We start from the raw sequence: 25,663 nt of genomic DNA, 5'->3' as shown, positions 1-25,663 counted from the left end.
CAGGGTTTTAGCAGAAAACTTTATTGCAACTGTCCTTCCACGTGCGTAGCAGAAGCTGCTCATCTAGTCCTCATGCAAGGAGAGAACATGTGGGCAACCCCCTTGTCTCCACTTGACGTTTCCGTAGTGGGAGGACACTCCCAATGCCTGAAGAATTAGATTATTCACGAGTGTCTCATCCCTACCCACATGGGAGCTGGTGGGTTGCAGGCGTGCAAACGAGAGAGGAGAGCTGTCCAGCTAGGAGGAAAGACCAGCACTAGAGTCAGGATGTGATGGCTGAGGCAGCAGGGGGGCTCTCGGCAGGGGAGTCCATCATGCTGCGAAGAGTTGAAGGCAAGAGAAGAAGAGGACGGCCAGCAGCAAGGTGGATGGACTCGATAAGGACAGCCATGACTGCACCACGGAGAGGCCTTCAAGGCCAAGTGGAAGACAGATCAGCCTGGAGAGAATCGATCTCTCTAGGTGGTCGCTAAGAGTCAACACTGACTTGATGGCACTTAATCCATCAGTTAATCAGTGGAGGTGGTCGGGGTGGTGTAGCACTAGCCAGGCAGCAATGGAAGATTTTTATGGCAGGTCTTGCAAGAGAACATTTCCTGGTACAGGCGTGAAGGCTGGGTGCAGTGCAAACCTTAATCCGGCCAGTCCGGGTCTTAGACTGGAGCAATGGAGTCCTTGTGCTGCCAGGCGAGTGCCTTGCCTTCTCATGGGAGTTATTCACACATGGCTTCATGCTGCCGGGTAAAACAAAGCTACTTCGAGATAAACTCGAGGCATTGAGGGAAGCAGCCCCTCCCTTCTGGTTTTGTTTTGAGGCAGGTTCGCATGGCATGCCTCTGTGTTTTCCTTCTAGCCAAAAGAGGGGGAGAGAGATTACTAAAGAGCTACATCTGCATTTCTAAAGAGAGCATGCCTCTTATCATGCTAATGATTCTACATCAGTGCCTTTCCCATTTTCTCCGGAGTTTTCAGGGAAAGTAGCTTAAAGCCAGCATTTTTAAAACTTGGAAATACCTTGAGAAAAGCTAGAATTCTCAAGACAAAGCCCGACTTGTGTGTGGAGTGGGTCCTAGGATCTCGAAGGGACTTCGGGGTAAGTTTGGCTGGTGTGTGAACGCGCACACTCTCTCCCGAAGGAGATTCGGGGTAGAAGCCCTATCTGTCAAGCCTCCCTGGTGGCGTGGCTTCCATCCAGTTCTGCTGCTTGGAGTCCAGGGGCTGATTGTTTGTGGGGCATCCCATTCATGGAGTATCCCTGGATTCAGCAAGGTCCCAAAGATAAAGTGTCCTTCAAATTGGCTGCCCGAAACCAGCTGCTCCTCCTGATCCCAGCATGTGCTTGAATCTGTGCTTGGAACGCCTTTTCCTCTTTAAAGGGGGTTCTATTCTGGTTGGTCCTGACAGGAAGCTGAAAAGTTCTTTTGATTTTGTCGACTGAGAGGGATTTCTTCACTTGTGTTTGTCCTCCAGGTGATATCAAATTACGTAAACTAGGAGTTCTCAGGGAACTTTGGGTCCCCAGATGATGATGGACTAAAAGTGTGTCCCAAGTTGCGAATCATACTTTCCTGCTTGGTGTAAAATATGTCAGGGAACTTATTGGACAAGCCTGATATCCATGGTGTCAGAAGTGGTACTAGTAGCAACATACATATCAAGGCAGTATTTCAGTTATTTCTTGAATTTTTGGAGGGTGGGTTAAAGAGGGGAACTTTCTTCTGTCCAGTGCATTGTTTAGGATGTATAACAGTTCTGAGGGTTTTTGTGTATCTGATCTGTAAATGGTATTGAAAATCTTGCATGGTGAACTATAATGGAAAAATCTATATTGGAATGACAGCCTTCCTTCCCATAGAAATGCAAGCTTGTTTCTACATCTTGAGTTCTTGGAGTAGGCTTGAGCGGAGAGGGGCTATCAGTCATCCTTCTGTTGCAAGACAGTGCCTTTCCATTCCTCACGGAGAAGGGAAAGTTGGCTGCAGAATGCAGTCCATTTGACAGATTGTTTTGGCTTTGCTTTCACTCTGTTTGCCCTAATGTAATCAGTCAATCAATCTTTAACAAGGTCTGAGACCAGCACAGAGTACGAGGCATAAAAGGCGTGAAATGGAAAAAGTGGCAGAAACATAAAATGGCATAAAGAGCATGAATAAGAAATTAAAAGCATATTAAAAGGATATTACAATTCCTTGGTCCGGGTGTCTAAAAAGCTATAAAGCTGTAGAACTTTAAAATGTTGTAAAAAACACGGCTGTTAATGTTAAGAGATGCGCTGCAGCTGAACTATGGAGTGAAATGTCTGTTTGGCCTAATTAGGTCTTGAGACCTGTCAGGACCCAGCAGACGTTTCATGCTGCTGCGCAAAACTTGGCCACATTATGTGTGATGGCAGGCTTTGAGTCGGAGAGCAGAAGGCGGGTGTGAAATTGGTTTGAGCATCCTGGGAACTGGAGGAGTAGCAGACAGATTTGGGTGGTACAGAAGTGTCTGTAGAACGGGCAGTAGAGGAGAATGCGTGGTGTTGTTTCAACTTGGCCAGAGTCACAGGGGCACAGGCACTCCGAGAGTGGGGTCTTTCTGTATCTCCCTTCTAGCATTGCTGATGGGAGGGTGTGGCACAGGACCAGGGTTGCCCTAATATAGCTGAAGTCCCCGTTTAAAACTCTCCACAAGAGCCAGAGTCATTCAGCAGGATTCTTTGGCTTCTGAAGTAAAATCTGCCCTTTGGTTTACCATGGTGGCTTCCAGGTAGCTTGAGGGGCGTTCATATAGCAATAGCAATAGCAATAGCACTTACATTTATATACCGCTCTATAGCCGGAGCTCTCTAAGCGGTTTACAATGATTTAGCATATTGCCCCCCAACATTCTGGGTACTCATTTTACCGACCTCGGAAGGATGGAAGGCTGAGTCAACCTTGAGCCCCTGGTCAGGATCGAACTTGCAACCTTCTGGTTACAGGGCGGCAGTTTTACCACTGCGCCACCAGGGGCTCTTGGTGATCTGGGTTTGGACACCACCTTGCATAAGGTGCTGTTTGCACAGCATCAGATCATGTCTTGAGGTTCCAGGCTTGCAACGTTGTAAGCCATATGAAAAAGTAGCTGGTTTTCTGAGGATTGAGAACAGTTTGCCTGTGTGCCTGCCACCTAATGGTGCAGCGGGGAAATGACTTGATTAGCAAGCCAGAGGTTGCCGGTGGTTTGAATCCCCACTGGTATGTTTCCCAGACTATGGGAAACACCTCTATCGGGCAGCAGCGATAGAGAAAGAGGCTGAAAGGCCTCATCTCATACTGCGCAGGAGGAGGCAATGGTCAACCCCTCCTGTATTCTGCCAAAGACAACCACAAGCTCTGTGAGTGCCAGGAGTCTCCTTAAGGTTATCTTTACCTGCCTGACACAAAAGCAGGTATGCAGAAAACCCATTTACATATGAATCCCCCCTTATCCCTTCACCTCTAGAGGTGAGACTAACTTTTTACATCCTCCCTCCTCCTTTCTGCTTTCTCCCCTCAAAGCCTCAGTGGTGACATGGCTAACTCAAACTGGCTTCAAAACATTAGGGTTAACCGTAGGATTCTACACCACCTCCTCCAGCGCAGTCTGGAAAGCACCCATGTTCCAGTTTAAATGTGAATGACACATGAATGAAATGTGTCTCTTTCAAACTTAATGTTTTGCCAAAAAGGCTTGCTTCAGATAGCAGGAAATGCCTTCAGCCATCTTGGGGCATTATTGAAACCTTTCGTTTTATATGACCTATGGCCAACACAAGATTATCCATAGCACCGTAAACATTTTATCTATAAGGCACATTGCAGGTAGCTTATAAACTGTCAGCTGTCTGCCATTACCTCCTGCAATGCACATGTGGAGGTGAAATATTTCTGTACTAAAGCTCTTGCTCCAATGCAGGAATCAAAATACAACTTGTGTGTGTGTGGGCACGGGGGGTTGTGTATGTGGCCATTGCATAAGCAGTTCTTGTGGGGTTTTTTTGTATTTGTGCCATAACAGCAACCATCTTGTGCCAAAGTAACCCAAATTCTGACCTGAATAAACACATTGTGAATTGTCCTATATTTCCCCATATTTGCATAACGAAGGTTGCAATCCTATAAGCACTTACCTGGGAGTAAAGCCAATCGAATTTCATGGGACTTGCTCCTGAGTAGACAGACTTAGGACTGTGCTGAAAATTTTCTGCTTCTGGGGGTGGAGAGGCTAGAGGAGAGAGAGCTGGACTTGTGGTAGCAAGCATGACTTGTCCCCTTAGCTAAGCAGGGTCTGCCCTGGTTGCATATGACTGGGAGACTACATGGGTGAGCACTGTAAGATATTCCCCTCAGGGGATGGAGCCGCTCTGGGAAGAGCAGAAGGTTCCCTCCCTGGCAGCATCTCCAAGATAGGGCTGAGAGAGACTCAGAAATTTTATTGATGCCTGCAACTTTGGAGAAGCCGCTGCCAGTCTGTGAAGACAGTACTAAGCTAGATAGACCAATGGTCTGACTCAGTATATGGCAGCTTCCTATGTTCCTAGGGGAAAAGAATGGTATACAGAATGGAGGTACCCTTTCTGCCCCTCCTCAGGATATCCTGCTTGATGTCATCTGGAGATGTCACCAGACATTCTCCACATGTGTTCAGTCTACCATCCTAATCATAAGGGCTAGAAATGTGTATTTTTAAAATGAAAGCTGGGACTCTTCATTCTGTACCCAATTCCATGCTTCTGCAGTGCAACCTCAGAAGCACGGAATATACACTGTGCTTTTAGCGCTTATTTCATCTGGGTGATAGAAAATTAATTGAAACAACTGAATAGTAAATCACCGTTGATTAAAAGAAATGAGTAATTACTATGAACCAGAGTGCAGCTCTTGAACTGAAGCGAAAAATTAATATGGTCCACTTGAACCATCATCCGATCTGCTCCGAGCGTCTAGAATGCCTTCCACATTCTCAGCAGTTGCAGGAGGCCCTGATGATAAAGAGCTGCTCAATGAACAGCTTACATGAAAAGTAATCCTGTTTAAAAATAGCTTTAATACACAGTAGGGGGGTTATTAGAGAACTGGGAGGCTCCCCTCCCCCCACCATGTGGACTTGGTTAAACTGGGGCACGTTGGCTCTGCTAATAACTCGGATGCGGTTGGCCAACCTGCAGCATGGATGTCGCAAGTAGCACAGTGGGATTCAGGAGGGATTGTGGGCTGTGATTTGTGTGCTGCTGGGTCTCCATATGCCAAGTCACTGCTGCCTGCACCCTGGCTCAGGACACTCAAGGCAATCTTACAGCAAGGCACAGTGGAGAAAGAGGCTTCTGTACTGCAGCACACCTCTTAGGAAGATGGCACCCTTTCCTGCTTTGGACGACACGTGATCTGCTTGCCGACAGGACCATTGCCAAGTACTTAAAAGATCCAAGCTCCAGGCCCACAGCCCCCTTTTGGAAAACTCAGTCATACTCCCTCCCCAACTACAGTGATGTGTCTCTTTTTAAAGTCTCTGGTCTCTTCGCCTGTATGGAGGTGAAACCTGGATCATCAAGCAGGGGCGTAGCTAGGGGAGAAGGGGCCCATGTTCACCCCTCTCCTCAGCGGCCCCTTGGAGTGAGGGAGATAATAAAGAAAAGCTGGGGGCCCCTGGTTCTTTGAACCCATCCGCTCAATTATAGCTACACTCCTGCCATCAAGGAAGAAGCACATAAGGAACTGAAAGCCTTTGGGATGTGGTGTCTCAGAAGAAAACTCAAGATCAAGTAGACCAGCAGAACAACAAATGAAGAAGTACTTCAAAAAGCAAAAACAAAACACATAAATGATTGATTGATTGATTGATTGACTGATTGATAAAGTGCTGTCGAGTTGGTGTCGACTCTTAGCAACCACATAGAGAGATTCTCTCCAGGATGGCCTGTCTTCAAACGAATAATACGGACAATCAAAAGACACAAACTGGCGTCTTGTGGACATATCCTCAGAGTAGCAAATGATCAAAAACCATGCTAGAAGAAAGCTAGCAGGGAAAAGATCCAAGAGGGAGGGAGAAGAGATGGAAATGGATGACCTGAAGGGAATGGCAAGAATTGGACACAGAAGATGTCCTCCACGATTCTAGGGACCACGATCTATGGCTTTTGCTGGCTGCCAACCCCACCATCGGAGAAGGCACATAGAGGGGGAGGACATTATCATGCAGCCCCTATAAAGGTGCAAGCACCAGCAAGCTAGGCAGGGCTAGGAGTTCCCATCCCATGCTCGGTGCAGGTGCCCCCACCTCACTGCACTTCCTTTCTGGAAGAGGTCATGGAGGAGCTGGGTGGCTGATGGGGCTCTGAGCCATTCATTGGGGGTCTGTGCCACCCTCGAATACCATGGCTGCTTGCCAAAATAGATGGGCCACCCTGAAGTTAGAATGCTTCAAGCAAGGCCAAGGAGGTGCAGTCATTCCTCAAACTAGTTCCTGTTGTATTCTGCTTGCCTTCGTAACTTGTGTTTGGAGTTGCAGCTCTTCTATGTTAGTCTTATCAAAAGGAGAACATCAGAAGAGCCCTGCTGGATCAGGCCCAAGGGAGCCCGTCTAGTCCAGCATCCTGTTTCCCACTGTGGCCCACCAGATGCCGCTGGAAGCCCACAGGCAAGAGGTGAGGGCAGGCCCTCTCTCCTGCTTACTCCCCTGCAACTGGTACTCGGAGGCATCCTGCCTTTGAGGCTGGAGGTGGCCCACAGCCCTCCGACTAGTAGCCATTGATAGACCTCTCCTCCATGAAGTCATCCAAACTCCTCTTCAAGCCCTCCAGGTTGTTGGCTGTCACCACATCTCGTGGCAGAGAATCCCACAAGTTGATTATGCATTGTTGGTCTAACTTGGGGTTTCCCAACCTGATGGACTACAACTCTCATCATCCCCTGCCATAAAGACCTGGACTTAATCGGAGGCAGGGGGATTGGTGGCAATTCAAAAGAATGGTTGGTGACTAAGCAAAAGCCAAAACTGTTGGGCTGTTGGCCGATTCCAGTAATAAATCAGATACAATATCTTATAGGGAGTCACCTTATAGGGAAGAGCTGACCTGTCTCCCCCCCCCATACATTCTGGGAAGGGGTTTCTAGAAGGCATCCATCTGTCTCCAAGCTTCATGGAAATGGGGATAGAGATTCTTCTTTAAGGTGTCTGCACAGATGGTAGGCAGCTTAGCAGCCCTGGTATCAGGACTATAATCTTATTACCTCTGAATATCCTCAGGCATGCACACTGGCGTGCCATTTTTTCCACTACTGCTTGGTGCAAGGATGGGAGAAGCAGACGGCCATTGATCCCACCATCCTGGCACTCTCTCCCCTCCACCTGCCTGCGTTACAATGGACCCAGCAGCCTCTGAGTTCGTGCACATAAGCCACTCAGAAGCTCCCTTCCCGCCTGTCCCTGCACCCACCCTCCATGCCAGCCCTCCAACTGCCAGCGAAGCATCTTGGTGCCAGCAGGGGGAGCGCCGTCTGCCCACTCCGGAGGAGCGAAGTCCGTGCGGGTCCTTCTGATCTACACCAGGAAGGGCCAGCCATTGACCTGAGGCTCTCTGGCTGTTGTGGACTACAACTCCCATCATCTCCAGTCAAAGCTTGTTGTGGCTGGGCGTGATGGGAGCTTAGCCTAACCACTGGAGAGCCTCGGGGTGCCCCACCCTGTTCTACCCCAAGATACACCTGTGGTTGGGGAGTGGGGACTCGAGCACAGCAGTGTTATGCTAACGGAGGCCATGAGGAGCCCTTGCAGACCAGTGACTGCAGGGGATTTGGTGCTGGATTAGTGCTCGTGATGGGCAGGGATATCTAGGGTTGCCAGCATGCCATTGTCGGACTAAGGGGTGACCAGGGGCCTGAGTAGCACTGCTGTGTTTTTCTTCTTCTTACATTAATATCCCGCTCTTCCTCCAAGGAGCCAAGAGTGGTGTATAGAGTTCAGTTCCTCCTCACAACAACAACCCTGTGAAGTAGGTTAGGCTGAGAGAGAAGGGACTGGCCCAGAGTCACCCAGCAAGTCTCATGGCTGAATGGGGATTGGAACTCGGGTCTCCCCAGTTAGCCAAGTTGTTGTTAGCCAGAAATGAGAGGTTTCATACATGAGCACTATCTAGTAATCCTCATTTGCATGATTTTATTATTATTTCTTGTTTACACAGTCAGGCAGGTGTTATTGACTGGTTTGTTTTATCCAGACATCGAGTCCTTCCCAAGGACCTGGGATGGCTGAATTTTATTGTCAGTTGTTATAGATATCGTCACAGAATATAGGCTGTTCCCAGTAAAGTTTCTTTTTGTAATTGGTTGATGGTGGTTTCTGTGGCCCCGATGGTGTTGAGGTGCTCTTCAAGGTCTTTTGGAACTTTTTGGAACTTCAAGGTCTTTTGGAACTGCACCCAGGGTGCCAATTACCACTGGGATTATTTTGGTCTTCTTCTGCCACAGCCTTTCAATTTCAATCTGTAGATCTTTGTATTTTGGGATTTTTTCTATTTCTTTTTCTTCTATTCTGCTATCCCCTCAGGTATTGCTATGTCGGTTATTTTGACTTGTTTTTCTTTCTTCTCGACTACAGTTATATCTGGTGTATTGTGTGACTGTTTGTAGTCAGAAGTCCCATAATATTTTTGCATTATTATTATTTTTGTTTACACAGTCAGACAGTTGTTATTGACTGGTTTGTTTTATCCAGACATCAAGTCCTTCCCAAGGACCTGGGATGGCTGAATTTTATTATCATTGTTGTTGCTATAGATATTGTTGCATAATATAGGCTGTTCCCAGTAAAGTTGCTTTTTGTAATTGGCTGATGGTGATTTCTGTGCCCCTATGGTGTTGTGGTGCTCTTCAAGTTGTTTGGGGATTGCACCCAGGGCGCCAATTACCACTGGGATTATTTTGGTCTTCTTCTGCCACAGCCTTTCAATTTCATTTTGTAGATCTTTGTATTTTGTGATTTTTTTCTATTTCTTTCTTCTATTCTGCTATCCCCTGGTATTGCTATGTTGATTATTTTGTTTTTCTTTTTTCATAATGTTTTTGCATTGTTGTTGTTGTTATTAATAATAATAAGAATAATACAATCACTGCGAACAAATGTTATAAAAGCAAAAATTGATAAGACCCAGAAAGACAGTAAGTGTTGATTAATGCAAGGAAGCGGATGAGACGGTTGAGCGCTTTGTATGTTGTAAGAAAATCACGCAGATTGATTACAAGGAAAGGTACAACAAAGTTGCTGCAATGATCCACTGGACCACTAGAATTGGTGGAATCATCTGATTGAGAAGGTCACAGAAAATGAAGAGGCAAAACTCCTTTGGGATTCTCGAATACAAACTGAGAGGCATTTAGCGCACAATTGGCTCTGGAAGAAGAAAACAATAGTGGTGCCCATAGCTGTGGGTGCCCTTGGTGCAGTACCAAAAGAACTTGAACACCATCTCGACACTTTGGACATCAATAAAATTACAACACATCCACTGCAGAAGGCCGCACTACTCAGGACAGCACGAATACTACAACGAAATCATCTTTAATTTTTCTTTAGTTCTCCTAGACCCTTGGAAAGGGCCCGATAATTAAAGTACCAAATCCAGTCAATAACACCTGGTAGACTGGGTGTAAATAGCATAAACTTTATTTGTTAGACGCCGCATAACAAATTGTTCTTTGGGTGGCTTACAAAACAGTAAAACATGAGATAAAAACACACATTAAATCATAACAGACCCACCCTCCCAAAAAAGGTGGGGGATACAAAAGAGCATCTGCCTGCTTGCATGCAGAAGGTTCCGAGTTCCCTCCCTGGCAGCATCTCCAAAAGAGGGCTGAGAGAGACTCCTGCCTGCAACTTGGGAGAAGCCGCTGCTAGTCTGGGTAGACAATACTGAGCCAGATGGACCAAGGGTCTGACTCAGTATATGGCAGCTGCCTATGCTATGTTCCTAGTCTAACCTCCTGCTGCCCTCAGTGCAGGAAGAAGAATAAGAAGGGGGTTCGAAATGGCTTGGCTCTTCCGAGAGTGGCCCCATCCCTTAAGGGGAAGATCTTCCAGTGCTCACACTTTCTAGTCTCCCATCCATATGCAACCAGGGCGGAGCCTGCTTAGCGAAGGGGACCAGTCATGCTTGCGACCACAAGACCAGCTCTCCTCCCTTGGTGGGATGGTGGGAGTTGTAGTCAGAAAACATCTGGGGACCCAAGTTTGAGCACCCCTGTTCTAAGGAGTGTCTGAAGCTCCTTTTTGAGTTGCACAACCCTCATTGACAGTCACTGGCAGATGATGCCTTTGGCGCTAAGCAGAATCTATTTTTACACGTTGCAAAGCGGAGCTGTGATTATTTCCTAGGGGAGGATCCCAGGACATGTTACAAATAACTGGAACCAATATCTGGTCTTGCTTTTTGTGTCCTAAACATAACAAAATACCTGTAGTAAACTGTTGGATTTACTACATTGGTCTAATAATTCCTCAAATGTCATTTCCCCCCTTTTTGAGAAGAGAGTTGGTGGGTGGGGCACTAATCTCTCTGTGGGTGTTGGAGGAGTGTGTGGGTGTTAAATTGTGCAATACAGTGAATTCTAGGTGTGTCTAACATCCTCCTGAAAACTATGTGGCTTAAATGTTGTAGCTTTCAGTCAGGAAGAATGAATGATTTAATATGGATTAGATGTTCTGCTTCCAGATTGCACGCCAAGGATGCCATCCACCAGTATGTTCTTCACAGCAGTAAGGGAGCATGTTCCCCCTTGTGTCCTAAAACAATTTAGAGTTGATTATGTACAGTGGGAAAAGACAGTAGGCTTGTTCTCTCTCTCTCTCTCTCACACACACACACAACTGTTAACTGGATAGGAGAAATGTCCTTCTCAGCTTTGGGAGCTGTGCTCGCTCCTGTCCTGATCATCGGTTGTGTGCAAGTAGTAAGCAAAGTGGGAGGCAGCGAGTGTGATCACCTGCTCCACCTCAGCTGGGTAGGGCGGTTTTTCGTCCTACCCTGTTCAAAAGCTGGGCATGCAGTCTACATAGGGTGTGCCCATCCTACCCAGCTGACGCGTAGCAGACTGCCTGCCTTACTTCTTACTCGCACATGCCCGGAGCAGTGTTTGCTCTTACAGGGACTCCTAGATGTTGTTGACTACAATCCCCAGAATCCCCAGCTGCAACAGCTTTTGTTTGGGGATTGTGGGAGTTGTAATCAACAACATCTGGGAACACTGGCCTGGAGATCGGGAGCAGGCACAGCTCCTGAAACTGGATGGGACATTTGCCCTAAGCAGGGTGAACACGCCTCCTCTTTCCAACACCCATGTTAATAGCTGGCAAGACAGCAATCCTTTTGAACTAAATGAATCTAAGTATTCGTAATTTAATGCACATGACCTAATGCAGAAATGTGCTTTGGATAGCTAAGCTTCCTATCCATTATATTTCTGCTTGAGGAAAAAATGTATTGCTTTTATGCCTGCCACCCACATTTCCTCAGGAATTTAGGAAAATTAGAGAATGTTGGATCTTTAATGATACACTGGAGACCAGATGGCTGCTCTCTTCCTGCAGGGATGCCGTTCCAGATGGGAATGTATGCGTGAGAGAGTCTTAGCAAAGTTCCAAGGCCTGCTCTTTGCGATGATTACCATTTACTCTTCAAAATATTCATAGCAGGAGTTCTCAAGTTGGGGTCTCCAGAGTTTTATGGACTACAACTCCCATCGTCCTTGGCCAAAATGGCCTCCAGGGCTGAGGGAGGTGTAGTCCAGAAAAAAAAAGAGAAAAAAAAAGACAAGAGAGTTTTGCTTTTGGCATGCACTCCTAGCTCTTTGTAGACCCATTTTGCTGTTCGGGACAATAGTCACACTGTGTGTGGAATACGTGAAGTGACCAGAGAACGTCTTTCCTGAGAACGGCTTTCTTCTGGTTTGAAATGTGGTGTGGTCTGGTGGTAGCCAGCATGACTTGTCGCCTTAGCTAAGCAGGGTCTGCCCTGGTTGCATCTGCAAGGGAGACTTGATGGGTGAGCACCATCAGAACTTCCCCTCACGGGATGCAGTATGCGGGAGCTTTGAGAAAGAGGAGAGCTGGTTTCTACCTGCTCTCTGCCGCCTTATTCAGCTTCCTGCTGGGGTGGCGCTTGGCCCAAGTACCCCTGCACAGTGCCAGCGTGCATATGGCATCCGTGCACATGGTCAGCCTGGTGTTGCTGGCCAAGTGAATGGTGCCCACTGGTGCCATGCAGGTAAGGGCCTGCTCTCCTCTTTCTCAAAGCTCCCCCATGCTGCTCCCCAAAGGTGCTTGCACTGTGGTTTGGGCACATTCCTAATTTAGAGGCATCGTGCCTCTGAGGCTGGAGGTGGCCTATAGCCCTCAAACTAGTAGCCATGGATAGACCTGTCCTGCATGAATGTATCTAGGCCCTTTTTAAAGGCATCCAGGCTGGTGGCTGTCACCACATCTTGTGGCAGAGAATTCCATAAGTTTAGTTATATGCTGTGTGAAAAAGCATTTCCTTTTGTCAGTCCTAAATTTCTAGGCAATCGGTTTCATATTATTCTAGGCAATTTCTTGGCAATCCGTTTGTTTGTTTGTTTTGGTTCTAGTGTTACGAGAGAAGGAGAAAAAAATTTCCCTCTCCACACCTTGCATAATTTTATAGACCCCTATCATATCTCTGCTCAGTCGCCTCTTTTTCAAACTAAAAAGCCCCAAGTGTTGTAGCCTTGCCTTGTAAGCAAGGTGCTCTAGGCCCCAGATCATCTTGGTCGTCCTCTTCTGCATTTGCATTCTGAAATAAGAGGCACCTGATTGCGGGGGGAGTTCCCAATTTTTAGTTCCCAGATGTAGACTACAACTCCCATGATCCACAGCCACACTGGCCAAAGGTGGTTGTGTATGGATGATGGAAGTTGTAGTCCAGCAATGACTAATTGGGGGACCAGAGACTGAAAAATTGTGTTTTAAAGAGATTGATATGGTTGAAAGAGAAACCAATTGCTCTCTGATACTTTTCAGGTATTAACTTTGTGGCACCACCTTCTTCTTTGCAGGCATCGGAGGTGGAAAGACAGCTCTCCACGCAGGTTCATGTCCTCCAAGAGGACTTCAGGGAGAAGAAGTCATCTACCAACCAGCACATCGTACGACTTGAAAGTCTTCAAGCTGAGGTGAGTCCTTCACTCCCGGTGTGATCTACTAGAGTCCATTTCAAAAAAGGATCTGGAAATGAAAAGGCCACCATTGCAACTCTGGGCCAGCCTAAACGTTCTGCAGAATCCTAGTCCAGCTCTTCCAGGACTGGACCACTTCAGACTGCGGGTGGAGGATGCTTCCAGACACACAGTAGAATAGCCTGGCTGGCGCAAACAAGGCTAGGCTGGCCCTTTCTCCTTGACATGCTGGTTTGGTGTGTGCAAAGATGGTTTTAGATGGGGGAGAGTGTTCAGACATGCAGGCCCCCGCCTGAACTGGTACACTCTAGGAAAGACTGTGCTACTTGCTTCGGCTGCTTAAGCTGGGCTCTCAGAACATGGTTTTCTGGCGTCTGAGTCTGGAATTAGAATTGGAATTCTTGTCCCTTTGACACGATTCTCAAGCTATTCACTTTGGTTTATGTTTCTTTTGATCAGTGGCCTTATGATCATTGGGAAAAGATTGCCCGTAAAGGTGGTATCAAAACAACCAAACTAAAAGCTGGGTGGGTGTCCAGTGGGAATGGAAACTTCTCGACTTCCTGCTCCTGAGGGCCTGCTGATTTCCCTGGATTCTCCTGTTCTCCCAGCGTCTCCTGCTGTGTCTCCCCCTTCTGTGCCCCCTCTCCCTTCCCTTTGAGTCTTGCTGAATTTTTTTGTGAAAATCTTTGTGAACCACCTAGAGCCTTTGGGGTCAGGTGCTTAATATTAATTAATTAATTTTATTAATTAATTAATGGTTCCAAACCTTCTAGTTTTGCACCCAGGATAAACAATGTAGAGAAATAATGGATATAGTCTGCATATTTTATGCCACTTATTCTGACAACCTGGTTGGAGTTTTGCCCTTTCTGGCACAGCACTCTGTCCTCAGCATGCTCTGCTGAGGCCCATTTGGGCTGGCGAAGTACTTTGAGCTGGCCCTGTCTGCAGAGCCTTAAGGGCCAAGACAAACATCAGCCAAAAAGAAACTCAAAGCTTGGTGAATCTATTAATTTATTAAAATTCTCTTATATACCACCTCCACCAAAGACTCTAGGCAGTGAACAACAATACCAAAAACAATTAATTAAAATATTATGATAATAATTAAAGGGCAAATGCCTGGCAAAACAGGTGGGCCTTAAAAGCAGCCAGGGAGGGGGCTGAACAAATCCGGAGGGCAAGAGTGTTCCAGAGAAGAGGGGTGGCCCCAGAGAATGCTCTTTGAGGAGGTGCTGTCCCTGAAATGTCCATGGCTCGCACCAGGGTTGTGGGGCACGTTAGCATTCGGCAGCTCATCTCCGGGGCCGCAATGCCTCGGGCCACTCCTGGGTCCCAGATTCTATTTCTGGCACCTCCCCTCTGAAGGATCATGTGGATAGCAGGCCTGAGAGACCACCTGAGACCTTAAGAGGGCCACTGTCAACTGGAGGGTAGAGACTGGACTATGTAGACCAATTGTCTGACCCCATAGAAGACACTCCCATATATTTATGCAGGTCTTGCCCAGTTTTGCTTGGGTCTAGGAGCTACCCAAACATTTAGGAGCCTGGCAGTGGGCGTGTGGCAACATTTCCAGACTTAGTGATGGACACTGGGGAGGGTAAACGGGCTTCTCTGTCTCTCCTTTACAAGTAACCAACTTAGAGCAGAAGCAGGGTTGCCCGGGACCAAGGGAGACTGTATTAAATAACTCTACCTCTGAATATCCTAGTCTTGGCACCATGGTTGAATCTCCGGGTGCCATGGTTCCCTGGTATGGGGTCCAGCCCTGATTTTCTGTCAACCCCGCCTAGCACTGGTTTACAGACGGCTCTTTTGGAAAGATAACTTTCCACGGCCTGATGGGGAAAGTTCCATGGAGTTGGAGGGCTGAACCTTTCCTTGTGTTTTCGGGTTACAGAAGGTATCTCTCCATAATCCTGTCAATTTCATGTGTCCCTCCTCAACCCTGACTTCTCCCATTTTTTTCCTTCCCTGTCCCCATCTTACTCGGCTGTGGAGCAGCAAATCCTTGAAGTAAGTACAGAAGGGTTCATGGGGTCTGAAATGCATGTTGGCCATCAGCCTCCATTCTGCATGTCGTGCTTGTTCTGCTCTTCTTCATCATGCCTCTGGGTCACTGACTTCCTCGTGTGCTTTGGTCTTCTCTGCGGGTCGAAAGCGATTCATTTACCAAGTGTGCGGTGGGTTTTGATGCGTGCTGTGTTAAAAATGGAGCCTCAGTGTGAATGGCTTTGATTCTCTCTAGTAGTGTATCTTATGCTGTGCTTGGTCAGGCCAGTGACTGAGTCAACTCAGCATCCTGCCTTTTGACACTGGTCAGCTGGATGCTTCGGGATATTCCCATCATGCTCTGCTGGTGATGGCCTCCGGCATCTGGCCATCAGAGTTGTATTCCCATATCAAGCCATAGATTTCTATGACATATTGGTGGGAGTGGGCAATCCTCCTTAAATCTCAGATGACTGAAAACTAGTTTCTTTTTGGCGTATTTATGTTTAAAAAAAAAAAAAAAAGCCTCATGGGCATTTCTGATCTCAGCAGTCCACATAACTCCAATTCTTCATATGTAGCATATTGTGGAGAGGGGGTAGAACCTAAGTCCAGCCAACTGGCACACATAACACATCCCAGCACATTTCAGGTGCTGGGATAACTTTCCATGGGAGAGAACAATACGCTCATAATGGGAGAATATCGGTTCTCTAGTTACTATAAAGTAAAGTTCTCTAGTTACTATAAAGTAAAGTGTGCCGTCGAGTCGGTGTCGACTCATGGTGACCACAGAACCCTGTGGTTGTCCTTGGCAGAATACAGGAGGGGTTGACCATTGCCTCCTCCCACGCAGTATGAGATGATGCCTTTCAGCATCTTCCTAGATCACTGCTGCCTGACAGAGGTGTTTTCCATAGTCTGGGGAACATACCAGCAGGGATTTGAACTGGCAACCTCTGGCTTGCTAGTCAAGTCATTTCCCCACTGCACCATTAGATGGCTTCTCTAGTTACTATAGACTTAGTTTATATATAGGCAGGAGAACCAGTGAAGAGACTCTTGAACTCTTAGTGTTCAACGCATTTCACGTACATCATTATCTCAACAAACCAGGGTTCCCAAATTTAGGTCCTCAGATGTTGGACTACTGCTCACATCATGGAGTGTGGCCACTGTGAATGATGGGATGTATAGTCCAACAATACCTGGGGACTCAAGCATGAGAACCCCTGCCATAATCCATACAGCCCTGTAAGGCAGAGATTCAGAACAAAGGGGCACCTTTTAAAGTGACGATTCTCTTATATTTAGCAGGGAGAGAGCAACTGGCCCTATCTAGCCCCGGCACAGCATCTCTCCAGTGGCTGTTGTTGGTGTCTTTCTTATGTTTCTTTGTTAGAACGTGAGCCCTTTGGGGACAGGCAGCTATTTAATTAATGAATTAATTTCTGTATGTAAACCGTTTAGGGAACTTAAGTTGAAAAGCAGTATATAAATACTCATCGCATTTGTAAGTAGATTTAAAAGCTCAGGTGAATAAATGTGTCTTTAGAGACATTTAAAAAGTTGTCAGAGATGGGGAGGCTCTTATTTCAGCAGGGAGCGCGTTCCAGAGTCTTGGGGCAGCAGCCGAGAAGGCCTGTCCCCGAGTAGCCACCAGACAAGTCGGTGGCAACTGCAGACGGACATCTCCGGATGATCTCAATGGGTGGTGGGGCTCATCGTAAAGAAGAAGCTCTCTTAAATACCCAGGGCCTAAGCCGTTTTAGGCTTTATAGGTTATAACCAGCATGTATTTTGCCTGGAAACTTATTGGTAGCCAGTGAAATTCTTTTAATATAGGAGTAATATGGTCTCTCTAAGATGATCCAGAGACCAGCCTCAGAGTTCTTCACACAGCAGGCTTTACTGAAAGTTTTTTCTGCAAGGCCTTTCTGTGAACTCGAATTTGTCCCCAAAAATGATGCAAAAAGTGGATTTGTTTTTACCCCAGGTATAAATTGGGCTACCATCTAATGCACAGTGAAAAACCCAAATTGTGTGTGAAGCACTCCCTGATAGCTTGCAGGGACTTTGGGGTAAATCTGCCCGATACGTGAATGCACACCATCCATCCCGGAGGAGATGCAAGATAAAGGGCTTTAAAAGCCCTTTGTGAAAAATGCTCATGCTGCCGCGTTCGGAACCAACTGAAGTTTCCGAACTATGTACAAAGGCAACCCGACATAGAGTGCATTGCAGTAAAGTCTGGAGGTGACCAGCAGATGTACTACTGTTCTGAGGTTCTTTATCTCAAGAAACAAAACTGATAGAAAGCACCTCTGGTCATCACCTCAACCTGAGATACCAGGGAAAGGTTTGGATCCAGAGGTACTCCCAGATGGCATACCTGTTCCCTCTGGGGAAGTGTGACCCCATCCAGAACTGGCAGGTCAAAACTGTTTGAGTTCCAACCCCACAAAATGAATACCAAAGACAACCACAGGGCTCTGGGGTCGCCAGGAGTCGACACCGACTCGATGGCACACTTTACTTTTGCCTTTAATAATGGAAGCAGGTGGAACTCGCTGTTACAAGATGAGTTCCATGAATTAAAATCCAGGGAGGACAGCTTGTCTTGTGGTAGTGAGCATGAACCCTTTGCTAAGCAGGGTCTACCCTGATTTGCATTTGGATGGGAGACTACATGTGAGTACTGTAAGAGATTGCCCTTAAGGGATGGCACCACAGCTCTGTGGAAGAGCATCCAATGCTTGAATACAGAAGGTCCCAGGTTCAATCCCTAGTAGCATCTCTAGGTAGGCCTGGGAGAGACTCCTGCCTGAAACCTTGGAGAAGCTGCTGCCAGTTAGTGTAGACAATACTGAGCTAGATGGACCAAGGGTCTGACTCAGTATAAGGTAGCTTCCTATGTTTCTAAGATGTGGTAACAGCCACTAGCTTATGCAGTGGCATTAAAAAAAACCCCAAACCACCAGAATTTGATAAATACATGAAGGATAGTTCGCTTATTTGGGGATTATATTCTCTCTTCTCATTTTCCCTTATCAAACTCTGCAAGGTGGCTTACAATACTCTAATAGTTATTGAAAATAATAATAATAATATTTGTTAGCCACCTCATAACAAATTGTTCTCTTGGTGGCTCACAACAGGAGCAAAATCGCAGCATACCAAAAAGAAAACAAAAAAACAAAATACAAAGTACAATACAAAACAATTTGAAATCATCATAATAAACCTAGCTAGTTATTATGCTATAAAATAAAACTACGTCATTAAAAATTAAACTTACAAAATTAGATTTTAAAATAGTTAAAATGGATAGTTAGCTCAATGACTCTGAGTCATGATAGTAAAATGGAGCTTCCATGTACAGACGCAGCATAACTCTGAAGACTCCAGCGGGTGGCCGCCACCTTCAGCGCCTTATCCTGAGCTTCTAGAGAGAACTTTCTTGCTCTTACTGGAAACAGGATTAGGTGTACCTTATCCAGCAAGGGAATTACTATGTCCTTGTGTACACACACACACACACACACACACACACACACACACACACACACACACACACAGAGTTAAGCTGGGTTTTCCAGTCACCAGGGCCTGGAAGACCATCTTGGGAATCCCCCACATCTGCCTAAAAGAATCCTCCTGGGTGGGTTGCATAATAACCCCTTTCCCTGCGAGTGTGTGGCAACTGAGGCAGGGTGCTCCTTCAGCAGCCTGGAAGTGGGGCGGCCTTTCTTGGCTTATCTCTGGGGAATTTCAAAGCGCACAGCAGCCGCCTGGCTTTGCTCCTTCTCTGCCTCTCCTTTGCCTGGCAACACACATTCCAGCTCTCTAGAGTTTCCTCCCACGGCAAGTTCCCGAAGGGGGGAAGGACTTATCTCCTGCTCTCTGCGGCTGCACTCCAAGCGGTGCCAGCCTCTCTCTCTGCTACAGGTGCCTCTTTCTGCCTCTTTCTTCCTACTTGGAGCCTTGTCCTCTTCCGCCTGAGGACTCTCGCTTATTTGGGGTTCCTTTCTCCCCTCCCCGCTTTTCAGATTAAGATGCTTACAGATAGGAAGCAGGAGCTGGAGCGCCGCCTCAGTGCCATGATGGAGGAAAATAATCTCCTTCAGGGAACCGTGGAGGAGCTTCAAGACCGAGTGCTAATTCTGGAGCGGCAAAGCCACGAGAAAGACATGCAGGTGAGGAGAGCAGGAGCTGGGGAGTGGAGCCAGGCGCTTGCAGGGAAAGCAAGGAAGGGGCTGGGACAGATCGCCATTCCGGAAAGGAGAGGCCACAGGGAGCGTCCGGCATCTCCCTGATGGGGTGGTTCTGTGGAGTTGCACTGCCCCTTCCCGAGCTCTCTTCACCCATGATGGGCTTTTAGGCACAAACCTAAAAATGTGCCTGTGAAGATGAGAAATGTGTGTGCAGACCTCAGCATCATACAGGCACACTGGCTGTGGAGCTGGGCTGAGCCATACTTGCTGCTGAGTGTGAGTGCAGTGGTAAGTCCGGATTTCCTGCCACATGGTGTGTGAAATGGCCCTCCTTCAGTGGCGTGTGCTCAAGGACCAGTTGGAGTTCCTCCATGAGGTGGAGATGGGTTTCCCCGAATGACAGCTTCCCAACGGCCTCCCCTCTGACATGTGGCTGAGGGCATCCTAAGGATGTGGCCAGGATCAGGGTCCTTACAATAGGAGAGGTGGCAAGAGCACTGCACATCATGAGCAGGGCCCTAAGGGTGGCCCACCCACCCACTGAATCTTGCCTCATCAGCTGTGGGGCCGGCCTGTGCATAAAAGGAAACTGTGATGGGCCAGTTCGGTTTTCAGATATTGGCAGTTATTCTTGGCTGGAAGTCATGAGAGAGAGAGAGAGAGAGAGAGCTTAGCTGCATGCATATACTGCTCTCTTTCGCACAGCTATATACTGCTCTCTTCTGCACTGTCTGCATTTTTCCTGCACATTTCCACAGCCATAGGAACTTGTTAAAAAAATAATAATAAAGCTGAGATTCCAGGGAATGCATCTTTATTCACAATTTGGGTTGCATTTTCCAGAATAAGACTCTCAAGGAGGCATTTTCAGACAACAGGCTTTACCATGAGTTTACTGCGAGTTCAAAGTTGCCCAAAAAACCTGGTGCAAAAAGTGGATTTTTTTTTAACCCCAGATATAAATCGGGCGAGACTCTAACACACCATGAAAAACCCGAATTGTGTGTGAGGTGCTCCCCGAGAGCTCACAGGGACTTTGGGGTAAATCTGCCAATATGTGAACGCAGCCCCTCCATTCCGGAGGAGACGCGAGCTAAAAGCCGGGTGTGAAAAACTCAAGGGCTCTGCAGTCAGTAGGCCGCCTTCAGCCATGACTTCCGAAGAACTTTTAAAAAGCCACCCACCCACTCCACAGTCTCTCTTATGCTGGTGTCTAAGCTGTGGGCAGAAGCCAGTGGTTTCCATCTGCCACCAGCTGATACTCTGACTAAATTACTCAGCGGAAATCTCTTTGAAATTAATCATGACTAACTTGACCTATTAATTTCAGTGGGACTTCTATTGAGTAATTTAGTCAGCCAGCAATTGCAAAAAGCTTCTGCATCGCTCAAGCAATCCAAATTCTGTGCCAAGACTAAGCTCTTTTTGAATTATGCAAATTGCATACTTTTTCTCATTTGCATAGTTCTGCCACCCTTATTCCTAGTCCTCTCTGGCTCCTGAGATTTCATCCCTTTCAAGCATAATACTTGCAATCATAAAGATTTGCTAATTTGAAAACCAAAAACTGAGCTCCTCAGAGAGCTGGATTCTCAGAGGGAGGACGTTCTGCTTCTTTCCTGCACTTCCACTCCCTCAGAAGCAAGGCCTATCCCCAGCCCTGGTTTTGAGCTAATCCCTCCTTAAACACTTTGAACCTCAATTTTTCATTTTTCATCAAGCCATGTTTGGCAGCGTCTCCGGGTAGGGCTGGGAAAGACCCCTGTCTGAAACCGCGGAGAGCCGCTGCCAGTCAGAGCAGACTATGGGCTCAGAAGCCTAAATGGAGTAGGAGGGGCATTCAGGTGATTGTGTGAACAGAAAGCTCAAAGTAGGAGCAGGGGAGAGTGATTGTGTGGGAGCCAGCAACTAGGCAGGACAACTTTGTGTCCCCTCTGGATAAAATGCTGGGGTAAGCATGTGGTTTGGCCTACCCATCATGGGATTGTTATAGACTTATCTTGCTTCCAGGAAAGCATTTGACAAAGTCCCCCGTGACGTCCAATGATGAGATGGTAAAATGTGGGCTAGACCAGGGATTCTCAGTGTTGGGTCCCCAGATGTTATCGGACTTCAACTCCCATAATCCCCAGCCCCATTGGCCTTTGGTTGGGAATTATGGAAGTTGAAGTCCAATAACATCTAGAGACCCAGCGTTGAGAATCCCTGGGCTAGACGATGCTGCTGTTAGGGGGATTCACAGCTGGTTGAACAACCAAATCCAACGGGCTCATTAATGGCTCCGTGTCAGGCTGGAGGGAGGTATGGAGTGGAGTGCTGTAAGCCTCTGTTCCTGGCCCTGTGCTGTGCTACATTTTCATAAGTGGCTTGGAGCAGGGAATGGAGGGGATCCTTGTATCAGAGCTGCAGAGGACCTGAAGCTGGGGTGCAGCTAACGCTATAAAACAGAGTCAAGATTCAATCTGACCTGGATGGGCTCAAAACGATGAATGTAAACTGACAAAATCTTGCATTTAAGTTTGATTAAGTGCCGTCAAGTTGGTGTCGACCACATAGATAGATTCTCTCCAGGGTGATGTGTCTTCAACTTGGCCTTGAAGGTCTCTCAGTGGTGCATTCACTGCTGTCATAATTGAGTCCATCTACGTTGCTGCTGGCCATCCTCTTCTTCTCTTGCCTTCAACTTTCCGCAGCATTATGGACTTCTCAAGGGAGCTGGATCTTCGCATCATGTGTCCCAAGTAGGATAGTTTGAGCCTGGTCATTTGTGCCTTGAGTGAAAATTCTGGATTGATTTGTTCTACGATCCATTGTTTGTTTTCCTGGCTGTCCATGGTCTCCTCAAAAGTCTTCTCCAGCACCAAAGTTCAAAAGCGTCAATGCTTTTTATATCTTGCTTCTTCAAAGTCTAGCTTTTGCATCCATAGAATGTCAAGGGGAAAACCATTGTCCAAAAGATTCTAACCTTTGTAGATATAGACACGTCACAGCATCTCAATATCCTTTCCAAGCCCTTCATTGCAGCCCTACCAAGTGCTAGTCAATTTCTTGGCTGCTAGATCCTTTACTGTTGATGGTCGATCCTAAAAGGCAGAGGCGATACAACGCTTCAACGTCTTCATTGTCAATTCTGAGGCTGGTTGCTGTACCTGTTGTCATCAGTTTAGTTTTCTTTACATTTGGTCGTAGTCCCATTTTCTCACTGTGCTCCTTGACTTTCATTACTAGAGCTTGCAGATCATCTTCGTTCTCAGCTATCAGAGTGGTGACATCAGCATAGCACAGGTTATGGATGTTTCTTCCTCCAACTTTAAAGCCACGCTCGCATTTAGGTTGTGGGTAGGGGGAATCAAGTGCACAAGTGTTGTTTGCCGGGGACTTAGCTTGGTAGCAGTAGACGTGAAAAGGATCTGGACATCTTAGTGGACCTCAAGTTGAATATGAACAACGAGCTGGATGCAGCCGCCGAGAATGGCTCGTGCAGATCTAGGCTGCATTAACAGAGGCCTAGTGTCCAGGTCAGGGGAAGTAATCCTTTTACTCTATTCCACACTAGTCGGAACTTACTTGGAACTTACATTGCATTTTAAGCAGGGCGTTAATGAACTGAATTGGGTTCAGAGGCAGGCAGCAAAGATGGTGAGGGGGTCTGGAAATCCAATCCAGTGAGGAAGGGTTGAGAGAACTTGATACGTTTAGCCTGGAGCAGAGAAGAATAAGGGAAGATATGACAGCCGCCATTGCGTGCAGGATATCTCTCCGGTCTTCAAATAACTGAAGAGCTGCCACATAGAATGGGAGCGGACTTGTTCTCTGCTCCCGCGGGCAGGACTCGAAACAGTGAGTGGAAATTACAAGGAAGGCTAGGAGGAACTTCCTAACTGCAAGAACGGTTGAGCAGCAGAGTCTGCCTTTGCTGGAGAGTTTCAAATAGAGGCTGCGTGGCTATTTGTCAGGTGTGTCCCCTGCAAACTGAGCAGAGGCGTCTTTTTAAAAGTGATGGCTCTCTTGTATTGAGCAGGGGGAGAGCAACTGGCCCTTTCCGTTCCCAGCACAGCATCCCTCCCATGGCAGTCGCTGGTGTCTCTCTTACGTTTCTTTTTGAGATTGTGAGCCCTTTGGGGACAGGGGGCCATTTTATTTATATCTATGTAAACTGCTTTGGGAAAGCGGTATATAAATATTCATCGTATTCGTATATCGTATCTTCCACTGAGCAAAGGAGATCTCCAAAGTCCCTTCCAACTCTAAGCTTCTCTGATCGGTGAAACGCTGGAAGATATGGTCCCAACCCTTCCAAAAGCAAAGTAGTGACCAAGGCAGAGAGCAGGTGCTCCTGGACACAGGCCTTTCCCTCAACGCTGGGTAGCCACAACCTCTCACCTGTGTCTCGTGGGTCATAAGGCCGGCCTGCAGCCCTGTGACTTTTGCTAACTTGCTCTCTCTCCTCTTTGGCTTGTCTGATTTCCTGTGGCAGTTGCATCAGAGCCAGCTGGAACTTCAGGAGGTGAGACTCTCTTACCGGCAGCTGCAGCTAAAAGTGGAAGAGCTCAGCGAGGAAAGAAGCCTCCAGAATTTCAACTCAGCAAGCACGTCCCTGTTGTCGGAGATAGAGCAGAGCATGGAGGCCGAGGAGCTGGAGCAAGAGAGAGAACAGGTATCGGAACTCTTGGCGGTGGGGAGATGCAGGCAGGTGCAAGACAGACCGGAGTGTGTGTGGGTGTGTGGGTGTGATAGGTAGGAAATGGATCTATACTCCCAAATTCTCCTCTGCAAATGTGCCTGTTGGATATTCTCAGAGTGCTCCAGAATTTGCCAAATACTTGATATCTGTATTTGACATGTGATGATATCTGATTTCATTTACTGGTATCCAGAGCAAAGTGTATGCATGTGGAATGTGCTAAAGTAAGTAAAGTGTGCCCTCAAGTCGGTGTCGACTTGTGGCGACCACAGAAAAGCCCTGTGATTCTCTTTGGTAGAATACAGGAGGGGTTGACCATTGCCATCTCCCACGCAGTATGAGATGATGCCTTTCAGCATCTTCCTATATCACGGCTGCCCGATATCGATGTACCAGCAGAGATTTGAACTGGCAACCTTCTGCTTGCTAGTCAAGCCTTTCCCCGCTGTGCCACTTAAAGTGGATGGAGTGTGCTATCACAAGATAATTTCCCAGGGATTTGTACAAGAGCACAGCTGTGCTGTAGCACTCTTTGCAACGGTTCCCACTAACACAAATGAGGTGTGCCACAGCTGCAAGCAGGCTTTTGTTGTGCGACACTAGCCTGAAAGGCAACCTCCAGACATAGTGTAACGGAATTAGCTAGCACAAGAGCTTTGTGTGGATGTAACCTCCTCCTGCATGCAATACGCGGCTCTGGATGTCGGTTATGTCCTGTGTTTGGTTAGGCAACAATATTTAATATTCATAATTGATGTAGCTTAGTATTTAACATTTCTGACAGCTGACATGTAATGGAATGTAGAATTGACAGAGGCATGCAATGGTATGTAGGATTTGGCAGTATTTATCAAGCCGAGATTCCAAATTTACATTTAATCTTCGACACCTGCAGACAGGGTTAAGACAAGTCGACTGGGTCTGGGCCCAGCAGCCCCTTTGGGTGCCTCTGTTTGCAATCAGTGTGCTTTGGATGTGTCCAGAGAACAGCCTGGATCCCTCTCTTTGCAGCTGAGACTCCAGCTCTGGGAGGCCTATTGCCAGGTCAGGTACTTGTGCACTCACCTCAGAGGGAACGACAGCGCAGATTCTGCAGTCTCCACCGACTCTTCCATGGACGAGTCTTCAGAAACCTCGTCGGCCAAAGATGTGCCCGCCGGTAGCCTGCGAACTGCTCTCAGTGAGCTGAAGAGGCTGATTCAAAGTGCTATCGACAGCACCGACTCCTCGGTAAGTTCCGTGTCGTGTTACCAGATCTTGACTTCCCCATCAGACTTGAGTCACGTTGGTCATTGTGGCAGTGTGTGATGATGCCTGGCTTTCCGTCAATACTGCATACTAGCAGAGTCCAGTTATGCCTGCTTGTACCAGGGATTCTCAAATTTGGGTTTCCAGACATGGTTGGACTGCAACTTTGGCTTAGGGCCTTTGGCCATTGTGGCTGCGGATGATGGGAGTTGTAGTCCCAGGACATCTAGGGGCCCAAGTTGGAGAACACTTGGTTTAGATTTGGTGTAGCATCCCTACCTCTCTTCATGGACTTCTGGCTGAGAAATCAGCTGCCCAGAATC

The 25,663-nt window shown here is 47.2% G+C and overlaps 1 protein-coding gene across 3 annotated transcripts in view; it reads left to right on the top strand.

The window, feature by feature from the left end:
- BICDL1 (BICD family like cargo adaptor 1) overlaps nucleotides 1-25,663 on the top strand; it is a 69,806-nt gene that overhangs the window by 22,707 nt on the left and 21,436 nt on the right. For all 3 annotated transcript variants that reach the window (XR_008312481.1, XM_053279711.1, XM_053279712.1), the window contains exons 3-6: nucleotides 13,077-13,193; nucleotides 19,244-19,390; nucleotides 23,886-24,065; nucleotides 25,104-25,322. Coding sequence is in view for 2 of the 3 variants with exons in the window: in XM_053279711.1 (XP_053135686.1) it covers nucleotides 13,077-13,193; nucleotides 19,244-19,390; nucleotides 23,886-24,065; nucleotides 25,104-25,322 (663 nt within the window). In the remaining variant the exon portion in view is untranslated. The remainder of the gene's footprint in view (nucleotides 1-13,076; nucleotides 13,194-19,243; nucleotides 19,391-23,885; nucleotides 24,066-25,103; nucleotides 25,323-25,663) is intronic.

Source organism: Hemicordylus capensis, chromosome 15 (genome assembly GCF_027244095.1).
Source record: "Hemicordylus capensis ecotype Gifberg chromosome 15, rHemCap1.1.pri, whole genome shotgun sequence".
In the NCBI taxonomy this organism is placed as follows: domain Eukaryota; kingdom Metazoa; phylum Chordata; class Lepidosauria; order Squamata; family Cordylidae; genus Hemicordylus; species Hemicordylus capensis.
This window is presented reverse-complemented; position numbering and strand designations above follow the sequence as displayed.